This window comes from Talpa occidentalis, unplaced genomic scaffold (assembly GCF_014898055.3).
Source record: "Talpa occidentalis isolate TD23 unplaced genomic scaffold, MPIMG_talOcc4v2.1 talOcc4.13, whole genome shotgun sequence".
Taxonomy (NCBI): domain Eukaryota; kingdom Metazoa; phylum Chordata; class Mammalia; order Eulipotyphla; family Talpidae; genus Talpa; species Talpa occidentalis.
The window spans coordinates 56,058,251-56,074,741 of NW_023601322.1; the positions used below are offsets into that span (position 1 = coordinate 56,058,251).

At 37.7% G+C, this 16,491-nt stretch overlaps 1 protein-coding gene across 1 annotated transcript; it reads left to right on the top strand.

Moving 5' to 3' along the window:
- The first annotated feature begins 10,971 nt into the window (after positions 1-10,971).
- Positions 10,972-15,905, top strand: LOC119242860 (olfactory receptor 2T33-like). The gene is made up of 2 exons (XM_037508307.1): positions 10,972-11,018; positions 14,951-15,905. Exon 2 carries the CDS (start codon positions 14,970-14,972, stop codon positions 15,903-15,905), a length of 936 nt encoding a protein of 311 aa, XP_037364204.1. The 5' UTR covers positions 10,972-11,018; positions 14,951-14,969.
- Positions 15,906-16,491: the final 586 nt, after the last annotated feature.

A 16,491-nucleotide genomic window follows, 5' to 3' on the forward strand; every position in this document is an offset into this window, starting at 1 on the left:
GAAAAATGAACCCTTCTGCACTGTTGGTGGGAGTGCAAACTGGTCCAACCACTATGGAGAGCTGTGTGGAGATTTCTGGACCTACTAAACATAGAGCTTCCATATGATCCAGCAATTCCACTCCTAGGTATTTACCCAAAGGACACAGAAACATCAATTCCAAAGAGCACCTGCACCCCTATGTTTATAGCAGCACTGTTTACAATAGCTAAGCTTTGGAAACAGCCCAAATGCCCAAAAATAGATGACTGGATCAAGAAGATGTGGTACATATACACCATGGAATATTATTCAGCATTCAAAAAAGATAAACACATGCAATTTGCAGCAACATGGATGGCGTTGGAAGGGATCATGCTCAGCGAAATAAGCCAAAAAGAAAAAAGAAAAATACCGGATGGTCTCACTCATAGCAGGAATCTAGAAAACTTAAATAAGGGACCAGGAAAATGAATAACTATAAGAAAGTGAAAATCAAAATCAACAAAAAACTATGAACCAGAGACACTTTTTGGGGGGTGGGGGGTGGGAAGGGAGGGATTGGGGTCAGAATGGTGCATTTGCAATTGTATGGGGGAATATAAAAATAAAATTTATTAAAAAAATAAATATAATAAAGAATATAGATAGCCAAAAAAAAAAAGAAAAAAAAAAACATGATAATAGGGTTTGTTTTTCTCCAACCCTTGTCAGCATACAGGAACTGGGGTAGAGGCCAGAGGTGTGTGGGGGTGAGAGTATTCACCAGAGCCAAACCGGGAACAGAATAGGCAGACTGACAAAATACACTACTGAGGGAAGCAGCTGGGGAGTCAGGAGAGGTCTGTGCACCATGTGGGCATCTCCCTTGCAGGGGATCAAACTCGTGCTTCAGTGGATGTGGGCTAGCTTCATAGGTTGCTTCTTAACCCTTTGCACCACCAGGGAGGCCCCTGTTCAGAAGACTGCTTAATGTAGTTTCATTTGTTTACTTTGATTACTAAGATTGTTTCATAGTTTCATTTTGCTTTTGTTCCCTTTGCCCTTGGAGTGAAGTACCCAAAGACATCTCTGAAATCAATGTCATAGGGGATTTCCCCTGCTTTTTCCACTTATTTTATTGTTTCAGGCCTTATGTACAAGTCTTTAATCCATTTTGATTTACTTTTGTGCATTCTGTGAAATAGTGGTCTAATGTCATTCTTTTCCATATTGCTGTTCGGTTCTTTAAACACTATTTGTTGAAGAGACTTTACTTTTTACAAATAACAGTGTGTAGTATTTAAAGTTTATTTTATTCCCAAATGTAAAGCAGTGAAGTTATTTTTTTTCAGTTTTACATCTTGTCATAGCTGTGTTTTTTATGTGAGTGTATGTGTGTATGATGGATACTCATTGATGCATAGAGCAAGTATTATTTAAATCTTGTGAAATAATATTTGATTATCTTTTCCTAGGAAAAAAGATGCCATTTGAAAAAAAAAAAGATCCCAGGATTATTTATTTTTTAAAGATTTATTTGTTCATGCATACAAGAAATGGGGTACAGGTGAATTGACTGAAATACAGTGCTGAGGGGAGCATCAGGTGAGAAAGGAGAGGTCTGCTGCACCATGTGGGCGATCCCCCTGGCCTGGGATTGAACTTGCACTGCAGAGGCTGTGGATAGCTTCATGGTGCTGTGACCCAACCCCTTGCACCACAAGAGAGTCCCCCCAAAGTTACTTTAAAGAATTAACATTGTTAAAGTTGTTATTTTACCCAAAGCAATATATGAATTCAATGCAATCCCTATCAAAATGTCAATGACCCTCTTCAAAGAACAAAGTAACTTTGTATTACAAATCTGTGGATTGAATTGGAAATTAGAAGTCCTAAAATCTATTTAGGCCTTTTTTTCTGCAGAAAGACTATGGCATATATCAATCATACCATTTAATTGTTAGAGCAGCTTTTAGAATATTTTTTTTTAAATAGAAGGTACAAATAAAGGTAAAGATTCTTCCTCATGTATTGCAAGAACTGACATGGTTTAAATTGTTATCTTACACAAAGCAATATATGAATTCAATGTAATCCCTGTCAAAATGTCAATGACTGTCTTCAAAGAAAAAACATTACTGAAATTGATATGAAACCAAAGTAGCCAAATAAATCTTCCCCTTTGCCCTGACAGCGATATTAGCCTTGCTCAATATGTAGAATAATATCTAATTTCGTATACTGAACACACCTTATTTATTTGTAGATGTGCTAAGGGTAAAAATAAAGATTCCCAATCCTAAAGCTGTAGATGTGAGTAGTGATATGCACAGTGATTCCTAATGGTATTTTGGGCAATGACATTTTTATAAGCATAGGATGTTTACTGACCATCGATCATTAAATTCTCTCATATTCCTAGGCATAGCGACAAATTTTCCTTATTCATTTCTGAAGACCATTAAAGGAGTATTTTTTTTAATTTTCTTTTTTTAACAAAGGTTTATTTATTTATACAAGAACTGGGGTACAGGTCAGAGGCACGGGAGGGTGAGAGAATTCACCAGAGACAGAGCGGGGAACAGAACAGGCAGGCAGACCCAAGACACTGCTGAGGGGAGCAGCAGGCAAGGCAGGAGAGATCTGCTTTGCCATATGGTTATCTCCCTGGCCGGCTGGGGATTGAGCCTGCACTCCAGAGGCTGTGGACAGCTTCACAGCACTGCCCTTAACTCACTGTACCACCAGGGAGCCCCTAAAGGAGTATATTGACAACTGGACATGAATGACTTCATGAATCAGTGATCCCTTAGTTGTTTTTTTCATTCTTTGTATTTTGCCTTATACTGGATCCTCTTGGTTTTTCAAGCTCATGCAGTTTGCCTCCAGTCAGTCAAAATACCTTATAGCAATATTCTTCATGTGCCTCACATTCCCTTTTTTCCCATTCATATTGACTTTTGCCTTGTGAGACCAAGTTTTAACTTTGCCTTTCCAGATGGATTCAGGCAGCAGATATGCTAAAATGTCCTTGAGTGGCTTCCTCCTCATCCTGTCATTCTAAATATGAACCCATATTCTGGGGGCCAACCCAATTCCTGGTGCTTCTCAGAGGGTTGTTATGTTATATACTGTAGTATCTTGTGTTCTGAATATTTTATATGGCGTCTGAAGTAAAAGGAGGATCTTGTATAATGTAAATGGAAAAGGGAGTTGTTGGCTTATAAAGTTTATGTTTTACTCACTTACTCTCTTATTAGGTAGGTTGTAAATTTAAGCCAATTGTTAGAATGATCGGATGAATCTTCTGAAAAACTGTAATTTTCTCAAAGTTAAATACATGACTTTCACACAAATATGATATGAATAAACATCTATCAAAAAATAATTTAACTCATACATGAGTGAACAAAAATGATTATTAAAACTTGTTCAAAGAAAATTTGAGTTGAACAGGTTTTTTATAAGAATAGAGAAAGCTACCTTGAAATAAATGTTACTGCTTTTACTGTTGCTTGTTTTAAAATATTAAAAATATATGGCCTTTCTCCTATGTTCTTCACAGAGTTCCTAAAATTAGTGACATGGTATAATGGATAACAAAGTATTTTGTTCTAGTGAAGAAACTCTTGGGAGACCCCAGATAGCTTCAGGATGGGGGCTATTAACCAGAAAATCAGGCAATGATTTAACATTTGGAAACTTGAAACCCATTCCTCAAACTCCAGGGCAGGGAGAAGAAATGGAAATTGAGTTAAACAACAGTGACTACAATCATGCCAATGTAATTAAACTCCATAAAACTTTAAATAAGGTTCAGTGAACTTCTGAATTGGTGAGCACATTCAAATGCTAATACAGCGCAGAAATTCCTCTGCTTAGGACTGTCCTGAAACTGACCCATGTACTACTTCATCTGGTTGGCTATTTTAATCCTCTACAATAAATTGTAATTGGCAGTATTACACTGATTTGACTTCTGTGAATCATTCTAGCAAATTATGAAACCTGGGGTGGGAGTCATGGGAACCACTGACTTTGTAGTCAAGTCAGACAGAAATGCAGGAAACCCCAAAACTGCATACTTGGGACTATCATTGGAAATGGGTACTATCTTGTGGAACTGAGTCCGTACACTTTCTGCACTAAAGCTGGGTAGTTTCAGAATTGAATGGAATTGTGGGAACTCAATCATTGTCAGTGAGCTCGAGAAATGGTTAGGAAACATTCCACATATATGTTGTCAGGAGGGAAAAATCATCACATTGTTTATGTTTTGTTTTCAGTTATATCAAAGTTGATGATTTCTTGCTTTATTATGAGGAGAAAATATGTACACTTGTACTGAACAGAAATATTCAGATTAATATGCCATTTCACAGATGCTAATGCCTTATAATAGTAAATAATAAGTCAAACTCATGTGTGTTCACCAGGAAAGCCAAATAACCTGAGAGTCCTGTTAATGCTGTTGTATAACATTTTTCTGTTTTAGATAATTTTTCATAACACTTGGACCAGAAAAATTAAACTAAATATATATATATTATTTTTTTATTGGAAACAGTCATGATTATAGCATTGAACATTTATAAGCTATTACAGTGTTTACAATAGATCAGATATTCTCCAAGGTAGTTTATATGTATTTAGTTTAATCCTTAGAATAGTATTACAAAAATAAACAATGTCATTATGTAAATTTTATAAAAGAGGAACATCAGGTTAATTAATAATAGTAATCCAAGATCATGAATAAATAAGGACTAGGATGAGGGTTTAAAAAAACATACACAGGGCCTCCCCTGGTGGCGCAGTGGTTGAACACTAGGCTGCGAAGCTGCCCACAGTCTCTGCAGCAGCAGTTCGATGCCCGGCCGCCGGAGAGAGTCCCACATGGCACAACAGACCTCTCCTGTCTCGCCCACTGCTCCCCTCATCAATGTATTTTGTCAGTCTGCCTGTTCTGTTCCCGCTCTGGCTCTGGTGAATTCTCTCACCTCCTGTGCTTCTGACTGTACCCAGTGCTTGTATAAATAAATAAATAAATCTTTAAAAAAATAAAAAATAAAGAAAACATACACAAACACACCACAACATTGGGAAACTGTGGGTTTATGGGTTATCAAAGCATTGATGCCAGGGTAGAGTCCAAAGTTACCTTTAGATGGTTTGAAAGAAAATTCTTCTCACAGTGTAATTAACATACCTCTTTGGCTAACTGAAGTGTTTGTTCCCTGAAATTTGTGAACCACAAATCTAAAGTTATTAGACATGATTTCTTTCACTCTGCCATCTCAGGCTAGGTAAATAAAGGTCTATTACTTAAAACTGTTAGCATTGTTTGCTTTCCTGTAGGATGCAGAAGTTCATAGATCAAAGGATTGTTTTGAAGATTAAAATCAACGTAAAATGCTGAACATATTTGCTAGCATGAGGAAATGCTTAATAAATCTATTGTTACTCTCATCACACTGTTTTTTTTTTTTTTTTAGAGATTTATTTATTTATGCATACAAGAACTGAAGTACAGGCCAGTGGTGTGGGGGGTGAGAAGATTCACCAGAGACAGATTTGGGGGCAGAACAGGCAGACTGAGTGAAACACACTGCTGAGGGGAGCAGCGGGCGAGATAGGAGAGGTCTGCTGCACCAGGTGGGTTGCTCCCTGGCTAGCCAGGGATCGAACTCGTACTGCAGTGGCTGCGGATAGCTTCATAGGTTGCATCACAACCCCTTGCGCCACCAGGATGGCCCCTCTTATCACACTATTAAGGAAAATGAACAATCTTTCAATTCCAAGCAATTAAGTTATGCTTGTTCAGTATAAGGAGTAGAATTCCAGTTTTAGTCTTCAATATTTTCTTACATTGCTACCAACATGACAAGTGCCACATCTCTTCACCACCCCATTAAGGGTTCTTTTGCTTTTAGCAAAACCTAGTAGGTAAATTAGCTGATTGCATATGTATTCTTAAGAAACATTTACAGGGGCCTCCCCGGTGGCGCAGTGGTTGAGTGCTGGGTTGTGCTGCTGCGTGCAACCTCTGCAACGCCGGTTCAATCCCCGGCTGCTCCCCGGTCACCAGAGGAGGGTCCCACATGGCACGCAGAACTCTTCTGCTGCCCACTGCTCCCCTCAGCAGTGTACTTTGGTCCTTCTGCCTGCTCTGCTCCCCACTCTGGCTCTGGTGAATTCTCTCACCCTCCCGCGCTTCTGACTGTACCCAGTGCTTGTATAAATAAATAAATAAATAAACAAATAAATAAATAAATAAATCTTTAAAAAAAAAAAAGAAAAAAGAAACATTTACAAGTGTGTTCCCTTGATAAAGGTAATTTGCCTTTGAACGTCTCATGCTCCAGGGAAGGTATTTGTAGGTGTAGGAAACTTTAAGTGGTCATATAGGACTTCTAAATAAATGTGGCATGAAGCCAAGAGCAGAAAGCAGTACCCTCAACACTGATAAGCAGACATTTGTAGTCAACCTATCAGTAAGATCTGGTGCCATTTATGCGTCCTATGGAATATGATTCTCTACTACAGTGGTAAGTTTAATTAGCTCAAAATTTATTTTTCCATTATTTTAGGAAGTAATTTCAATTGATACATATTTACTATGTGATTGAGATTTTACATGTGAATTTTGAATTGTTGATTAGGCTTTGTAAAATTTCATCCACAGATGAATAAAAGTAAAAGTTTCCCTATTGTCCACATATTTTCTGAAGATGTAAAATGAACCAGTGAGTAGTAAGATATTTTTGAATAAGCAGTCAATTAATCTGATGTTTGGGTTCGTATTAGTAGTTTTTTTTTTGTTTTTCCCACTGAACAGTACTGTTTCAAATAATGAATCATGTTATATCAAAATTGTATGGATATAAAAGCACTTTCTTTGTGGAGGACAGGTTGGGAGAAGGAAGAGGGTATTATATTGTAGAAAAAAACATCCCTAGTAGTTCATGACAAGGATCTCTACTTGTCCTCACAAGTATGTGCGAATATACAGGAGAAGATTGCAAGCAATTTCCCTATCAGCATCAGAAATGACATGAATTTAAAATTAATAGGTTGAGAATTCTTCAAATCTTTTCCAAATAAAGGGGTTCAAATAAATAAGAAAAAATGGTAGAAAGAAATATTGCTGCTTTAAAAATAATGATGAAAAGTCTCATTTTGTTTCTCCGAATGATGTCCACCTTGAAAATTACCCATTACCTATTCCTGCAAGAAGACTATTTTTTCACTTTCTGGGAAAAAAAAAAAAAACCAGCTATATGTACATATAAAAATCGTTTTAGTCAACTTTAGTTATACCACTTAGTAGCTTAGAATTAACTTTGTCCTCAATTGTCCTAAATAAGAAATGTTACCAAGCATTTGCCATATTTTCATAATTTATTCAGTTGATATAGGCTGTAAATTAAGGGTTAAATATTTAACTTAACAAATAAATACATTTATAAATGATAATGCCCAAAATTCTTTGCTAAAAACACTTTGTATCTTTGTATGATATTTAAAGAAAACGATCAAGTTGAATTAGTTCTGTATATAGGAAAATAGAATTGAGTAATACATTTAACTGGCTTTGAATTCCATAATTTTTATAAGCATTTTCTAATAAATTATCTGTTATAGCATGTTGAGAAATCTAATTCAGATGAGATTGGAGATTAATTATTACAATTTTCATTTTCAATATTCATGATTCCAAATTATATTGTTATTTGTGTGTGTGCATGTGTGTATCTTTTTTTTTTTTTTTTGTTTTTGTGGGACCCTCGCCGGTGGCTGGAGAATAACCGGCGCTGCAGAGGCTGCGTGCAGCCTCGCAGCCCAGTGCTCAACCGCTGCGCCACCAGGGGAGGCCCTTGTGTATCATTTTTTTAATTTTTTTTTTTTATTTATACAAAAGCTGGGGTACAGGCCAGAGTCGCGGGAGGGTGAGAGGATTCACCACAGACAGAGCGGGGAGCAGAACAGGCAGACGGAACAAAGACACTACTGAGCGGAGCAGAGGGCAAGGCAGAAGAGGTCTGTTGCACCATGTAGATTTCTCCCTGGCTGGCTGGGAATCGAACCGGCGCTGCAAAGGCTGCAAAGGACAGTTTCACAGCGCAGCGCTCAACCCGCTGCACCACAGGGGAGACCTGTGTGTGTATCTTTATCATTGGTTTACCTTAGAATTTCACCTTCCTGTTGTCAGAGCATTTCATCAATTTTTTTTTTTTTACCTTTTTTTAGATTGTAATCATTTAACAGCTATAGCGTCAGGCAATTTACTCATTTTTCATATTTTCTGTTTTTTTAAGATTTTTATTTATTTATTTTTGTATAGAAGAACTGGGGTCTAGGCCAGAGGTGTGGGAGGGTAAGGGAATTTCAACGGAGACAGAGTGGGGAGCAGAACAGGGAGTTTTCCTGAAATACACTGCTAAGGGAAGAAGAGGGTGAAACAGAAGAGGTCTGCTGTGCCATGTAATTTAGCTCTCTGGATGGGGATCAAACTCAGGCCATCAGGGTGGTAGTACTGAGATTAACCCCTAGGCCACAAGAGAGGCACCAATATTTTCCTGAATTAAATACCAAATATATGAAATAAATCATTTTGAATAGTGCTTGAAAGAGTTGTTAAATGCTCAATTAGCTCCAATGCAAAACTTCTTTCTGTATGAAGGAGCAAAGGAGAATGCACATTAGTACTACATGGTAAGTAGGTTCTATTATCTAAATTGACCAGAAGAGGAAAATGAAGCTAAGAAGGATTAAGGAACCTACCAAAGGTTCTTTGCTCATGAAGGACAGTGTCTTGTTGGGTACAGTAAACTTGTTCTCTTTTCAATGAAAGTTAATTTAAAATTTAGTACTAGTTATTATTTATGAAATGAATATAACTTTATGCCATTAGTGGCAAAATAATTAACAGATGTTGATCTTATAGAACATTTAAGAGAAACCAAAATAAGGACTTTAATTCATCTATGTTCTTTTCAAACACAAAATATTCCTGATTTTCCTTACCTATTATTGGAGCTGTGATTTAAAAATAAAAAGAAAACAAACACAACATAGCAGTTCCATTTCAAGGTATAGACCTAAAAGAATTGAAAACAGCTAATTAAACAAAGACTTATACACAAATGATCATGGCAGCACTATTCACAATAACCCAAAAGTAGGAAAAACAGCAAAGAAATGGATAAATACAATGTAGGATCCACACAAGGGGATGTTATTCAGCCATTGAAAGGAATGAAATATTGATATACACTATAATGTGAAATAACCTCAAATACATTTTGCTAAATGAAATAAGTCTAACACAAAAGGCCACACACTATATGATTTCATTTATGAATATGAAATATTTAGAATAGGAAAATCCATAGAGTAAGACATGAGAGTAGTGATTGCTGTCAGGAGGAAGAGGGAATGGGGGGCTGTTTAGTGAATATGGGTTCTCTTGAGGGGTGGTGAAAATGTTTCACAACCAGGTATTGGAGAAGTTAAGAATGCACTAAGTACTAATGAATCATATAATTTAAATGGTAAATTTTATGCTTAATGAATTTTTCTTCCGTTAAATAAAAATAACCCTATAAAATTACAAAATTGCAGTTGATCATAAAGTCCTAGATGGATAGCATTAATATGTTTTTTCTTTGCTTGTCACAATTTCAATGTGAGTTTTTGAACATTATTAAACAGTATATAGAAATTACCAATTAAAGTTTCAAAACAAGGCATTGATATAGCTAATTTTGTCCAGTTGGCAGAACATTTAGTTGAGTTTCCAGTATACAAGAAGCTTTAGTTTTTAATTTGTATGAAGTGCAAAGAAAAAGGATATTGAAAAATGCATGAAAGAAAATAAAGTGGCCAGAGCCGAGGGAATTATCTTACACACATGCACATGGGGCCATCTAGCCATTCACACCACAGAGAGTTGTGAACACACAGTAGAAAAACCTGATTTTCCTTGTAACTTATTTTGTATTTCTCCAAAAATTGAAAAGTAAATAGTAGCTTAGAGACATCAACCCCCTGCTTAGCAAAGAGGTCAAGCACAGGAGGGTGTCTAGCTGCCAATACCAGTCACTTCTGGGTGAAACAACAGAGAAGGTTAAGTTACTTCAGGAAACTCTCAACAGGGTTCCCACTGTTTCAGGCTCAAAGCTCACATATGCAATGGGCCCGGTTCATAGGGACACCTTGGGGCCTGAAGAATGGCCCCATAATGGTAACTTTTTGTTGGGACATTGAAATTTCATAAACATGAACTTACATGAACAGTGTTCATTATTTTATTTTATTTTTTAAGATTTATTTATTTACTTATACAAGCACTGGGTACAGTCAGAAGCACGGGAGAGTGAGAGAATTCACCAGAGCCAGAGCGGGGAACAGAACAGGTAGACTGACTAAGTACACTGCTGAGGGGAGCAGTGGGCATAGCAGGAGAGGTCTGTTGTGCCATGTGGGACACTCGCTGGTGGCCGGGGATCAAACTGGCGCTGGAGAAGCTGTGGGCAACTTCACAACCCAGCGCTCAACTGCTACGCCACCGGGGAGGCCCTGTTCATTTTTTTTTTAAATAGCACAGAAACAATAAATGAAATTAAATGAACATTGAACTGAGAGTCAGGATATCTGAGTCTTATCACCAGTTCTGACTCTTAGGTGACTTTAATCAAATCTGCATACCTTTTCTGTCTATTTTCTTGTTTGTAAAATGCAAATATTTCTATGATCACTTAGAACTTTCGAATTCTGTGAATACATGAGGTCTATTGATGGTGTTATACTACTCATTCCAACAAGTAGAGAGAAATTAAGAACAGAAAATAATCATTAGTCTGTATCTTTTCACTTAGTACCAGTATTTGAGAACACAGAGCTTTAATAAAAAGAATCAGAGAAATTGTTTCCTCTTCTCACTCTTAAACAGACATATCACAGTAAGGGCCGGTGAGCATCTCCAGCCTCAAACCCAGGATACTCAAGCACCACCACCTCCAGCACGATGATGAAGGGCATGAGCAGAACCACCTGTGAGTTTTCCATCACCTCTTCTTAGATTATTAATGCACTTCACAGAAGAAAAATGCCATTTACAACAAAAATGTTATCAAAATCCAAACTTCCGTACACCATGTGTGGTTTTTTGTTTGTTTGTTTTCTGCTTTTTCGACCTCAAAACATGCTAAAGCAAGAACTTTGTCTTCAGAGCCAAGATTTTAGAGGGCCTCCCCTGGTGGCACAGGCGATTGAGTGTAGCGCTATCCACAGCCTCTGCAGCACAGGTTCGATCCAGCTGGCGAATCCCACATGGCGCAACAGACCTCTCCTGTCTCGCCCACTGCTCCCCTCAGCAGTGTATTTCATCAGTCTACCTGTTCTGTTCCCTGCTCTGTCTCTGGTGAATCAGCTCACCCTCCCGCACATCTGTCCTGTACCCCAGTGTAGGAGCAGGATGGGCACAGAGCTAGTTCTTTATGATTCGAGCAGGTCAGAAGGGCAAAGGAGTCCTACAGCCCTCAGTGGCTTTCTCAGGTTTTTATTGAGCTTTTAGATGTAGTGCAGCAACCAGGTATAGGACAGGGAGGGGTGCTGGGGGGCCGGGTGGGTAGGAGGCAGGTAGGCCTCCAAGCCCCAGCAAGTCTTCACTCTGGGTTCTCTGACATTCTCTCTCCCCTTCTCTCTCCTGTTCCTTCTCCTGCCTCTGTTTCTCTTGGCTAATATATTAATATTGCAGTCATGGCCCACAAAAGTAAACAACACAATTGAAAATAGCAATGTAAGAAAATGCAGTTGCTCCATCAGGCAGTACAATCCTAATGGTGAGAGGGCAGAAAAGCCTGAAAAACATTTATCCTACACCTGATTCTTGTATGCATGAATACATAAATATTTAAAAAAAAAAAAAAGATTTTTAGAGACCTTTTCAAGTTGGCTGAGTATAGCACCTGCGTTTGCTGACAAGAAGCCCTGTCACCTGCATTCAGCTTCTCTCCAAGTTTCCTGGAAGCTTTTAGTACAGCCACTTCCTTTTGAGCATACAGGACTCTTTCCAGTTTTCCTATCATAAGCTCTCTGTCCATCTCTGGTAGACTTGTCCAAAGCTGACCTGGTTGTTTGTTTATAAATAAGTTGATGTCCTCTGGGGTTTTAAAAGTCTGGCTGATAGCTGTTTGGATAGCCAGTTGTATTCAACCTAATCCATCCACCAAAGTAATATTTCTGGACATGATTTTCTTTAGTGAATCATTAAATTTACTTAGTTGCTCCAGAGTTAGGAAACTATGTTTGGTCTCTTCATATTCATCTGCACCAAGTTTCCTCTCTGCATTCCTTCAGATATTGTAGTTGCTGTGTTAGACTCTCTAATTGTTCTTCTAAATTCTTCTCTTATTTGCATGTTTCTGTCTTTCCTCTGGAAGTCATTTTATTTTTTTTTTATTTTTTTTTTGGTGGGACCCTCGCCGGCAGCCGGGGAACAAACCAGCGCTGCAAAGGCTGCGGGCAGCCTCCCAGCCCAGCGTTCAACCACTGCGCGACCAGGGGAGGCCCTCATTTTAATTTTTGTCTCAATTCTCTGAACTTCCAGTTCTTGAGCATCCAAATATCATAAAATTGAGTAAGGAAAAATTGTTCATTAAGACAAGAGGCTCAAAATTCACCACTCTATGGTGGCTTTGACCGAAATGCTGGCCAGTGAACAGGCTTCATCAAATCTTTAGATTGATATTGTGTGCTATGATTTCTTAACTGCTGTTTACATGAAAATGGAACAAATAATCTAGACTGACAAATTAAATTTAAAATTTTGTTTCAGATTACCTTAAACAGTAATATAAAGAATGGTGCTGCATTTACAAACAGAGAGCAGTGCAAATGAACAAGATCTTTATCAATGCTTTGATTGCTAGATAGGTAAAATAAACTGTTCATGTGTGGTATGCAATCCTTAAATTATCTAAAAGATGTTTGTATTACTGTGTGTTTTGTCAGCACAAATGTGAATTCTCACGTGGTGGTGGTAGCAATTTAATGAGCCATTGGTACCACCTTTCTGGAGGTTGGTTAAAGAGATTTCATGTATGTGACATGGCTTGGCAAGAGAAAAGCTCTGCTGTCTAATTTTTTATAGCATTTGGATATTTGTAGAATTAGAACAGGCGGATCTACTGAAATACATTAACGGGGGCAATGGGCAAGACAGGAGAGATCTGCTGCACTGTATGTGGGTTAGCTTTGTGGCCAGAGATCAAACTCAGGCCACAGCAGTGATAGTGCTGAAGCCATACACCACCAGGGAGGCCCAGAATCAGAGCTTTTGGATTAAAATTTGTCACCTCCATCTCTGTCTCCAGAGAAATCAGTGACCAAATTTTAGACAACAGGCTCAGAGATCATGCTGTTTCTAAAAATTTAAATGACATTGTTCTAGACTGTTTATATAAAAAATAAGGAGCTTTGCAAACCTTTACATGTACAAAAGTGGTACATTTGTGCATTATTCTTCTAATAAAAGAGGGAATTGGCTCCTTATGACTATGTGGTTTTCTGATTCTTATGAATTTACAAGATTTATTCTTAAAGAATGGCAAACTGAAAAATTTTACTGATGTTCAGTATGGAAGAAGTAACATCTTGCATACTCTTTGTGATGAAGCTGTGTTAACTTCTGTGGGCTTAGTCATCCCGTTGTATCTCCAAAGAAAATGGTCCATTTTGCTAAATGTTAAAAAATTCCTCCAAAAGGCATATGAACATCTAATTCAGGTATTTTTAGAATAAATTAAGCTTTTCCTTTCTTTCCAAATATATTTGTACATCATCTGCATCTGATAATTATTCTCCATGGTAATGAAATCATTTTAAAATAGTTTCATTGTCCTTTTAATCACCTAATACCTTATTGTTAGTATTGTTACTACTATTCTTTCCAAGCATTATCAAAAATCCTCTCATGCTTTCCTTTTCTGTTTGTCTCATCATTCAAAGTCTCTGTGGTGAAATGTGTGTAGTGTATGTCTCCAAATCCTACTAAGCTGAGAAAAGGCCATTTTATGTGTTTCAAGTATCGAGGGGCAGGTGTGATGAATTAGAACATCAGAATTTTAAAAGTCAGGTGAGTAAAAACAGTTATTTAATGAGAGGAAGGAAGTGTTTTCATGAATTTAGGGGGGTAGCTTTATATCCTTCAATGGATATCTTTATTTTAGTTATACTGACCTGTTCTGTGATCCTTGTAACTCACTATGAAACAACTATATATTCTTTAAAAAAAAAAAAAAAAAAAACTTTCCATATTTCTTTTTTTTTTAAAGATTTATTTATTTATTTATACAAGCACTGGGTACAGTCAGAAGCGTGGGAGGGTGAGAGAATTAACCGAGCCAGAGAGGGGAGCAGAACAGGCAGAAGGGCCGAAGTACACTGCTGAGGGGAGCAGCGGGCAGCTTTGCAACCCAGCGCTCAACCGCTGCGCCACCAGGGAGGCCCATATATTCTTATTTACTTTAAAAGAAGACCAAATCGAATGTGTTGATTGCCAAATTTTGAATAATATTGTCTGTAATTCAAACAAATTTAAAAGACAGACTTCTAAATGATTATTTATTTTCTCAGTTGGTTAATGTTGGTTTTGGTTCACATAAAGAAAATACCATGATATAAAATAACAAAATTATTATTATTAATTATATAGTCTTTGCCAGTCTTTTATGTTTTTGATCCATTTTGATCTGTTATCTCAAAAAATCAATATACTCTGTGAAGTATATAGCCTAGTTTCAGTTAAAACATTAATATGTTGAGCTATAGAGAAGTAGGAGGCTAGATCAAGAAAAGACATCTTAACTGGAAAGCAGAACTTTGAATCAAGACCATGGATTCTATATGTGGTACTAGACCAGAAGTTATGATGTCAAACAAAGGTTTTTAGAAGATGACACATTCCTTCTCAATCCATTTTCAGTGTCACGCCAAAAGAAATCATGGAGAGGAGAAACACAACGTCAGACTTCATTCTGCTAGGACTTTTTAAGTACACAAGAACCCACCTCTTTCTCTTCCTGATGGTGTTGATAATGACCATCACTTCCTTGACTGGCAACACCCTCATGCTTCTCCTGATTCACAGGGATGCCCGGCTCCACACACCGATGTACTTCCTATTGAGTCAACTTTCCTTTATGGACCTGATGCTGGTTTCCACCATTGTGCCCAAAATGACTGCTGACTACATAACTGGCAAGAAATCCATCTCCCCCGCAGGCTGTGGACTACAAATCTTTGTCTCTCTCACACTAGGTGGTGGAGAGAGTTTCCTTTTAGCAGCCATGTCCTATGACCGCTATGTGGCTGTTTGTCACCCGCTGAGATACCCTATCCTTATGAACTGGCGATTGTGTTTGCAAATGACATTGGGGTCTTGGCTTGTGGGGGCAGCTGATGGACTCATGCAGGCTGCTGCTACCCTGAGCTTCCCATATTGCAGCACCCGTGAGATTGATCATTTCTTCTGTGAGGCCCCTGCTCTGGTACGTTTGGCTTGTGCTGACACTTCTGTCTTTGAAAAGGCCATGTACATCTGCTGTGTGTTAATGCTCCTGGTCCCGTTTTCCCTCATCCTGGCCTCCTATGGTCTCATTCTCTCTGCTGTTCTCCAGATGCGTTCCATAGAAGCTCGTAAAAAGGCTTTTGCCACCTGTTCCTCACATTTGGCTGTGGTGGGACTCTTTTATGGAGCTGCTATATTTATCTACATGAGACCCAAATCTTACCAGTCAGCAAACTACGACAAGGTTGTGTCTGCTTTCTATACCATATTCACCCCTGTGCTGAACCCTCTCATCTACAGTCTGAGGAACAGTGAGGTCAAAGGAGCCGTAGAAAGGTGGCTGAAGAAATATACAAACTTAAAACACTAGTGAACGTAGCCCCACTCTTCAAAGTTACTCAGTCACCACATTTTCAACAGATTGTAGTCATTTCTCTTTTAGTAATGCATGAAGAGAAAGATAACTTTGTTGATGGCTATATTCAAAGTTATTAAGAATTGAGTGAGTTTACCATACTGAGAGATGTTATTTCATGGACATTTACTATGAGATATCCTCCATACTAAGCAAGTTGGATTGATTTTTTTTTTAATTTATATTATTTAAGAAACATATAATACAAGCAATTTTGATTTCATTTATTAAGTGAGGAAATAGAGTCATTGAAAGTTAAATACTATTCCCAATATCATATATTGAATAAATATTAAAATGTGACTCCCTTAACCTGCTATATTTTATTTATGTCCAGTAATTCACTTTGAGCACTGTTTCTACATCTGTGATCTATGAATTTATAGTGATTAACTATAGGGATTTCACCAAAGACAAATGAGAACATTACTCTTTAGCTCTCATTTATAGTTTCATGGCTAAAGAGAAAGCACACAACTTAAAGGTAAGTGTTATATTGTGAACATTTGCTTTTGTATTTTCTTCCATGGTCTCTTTCATT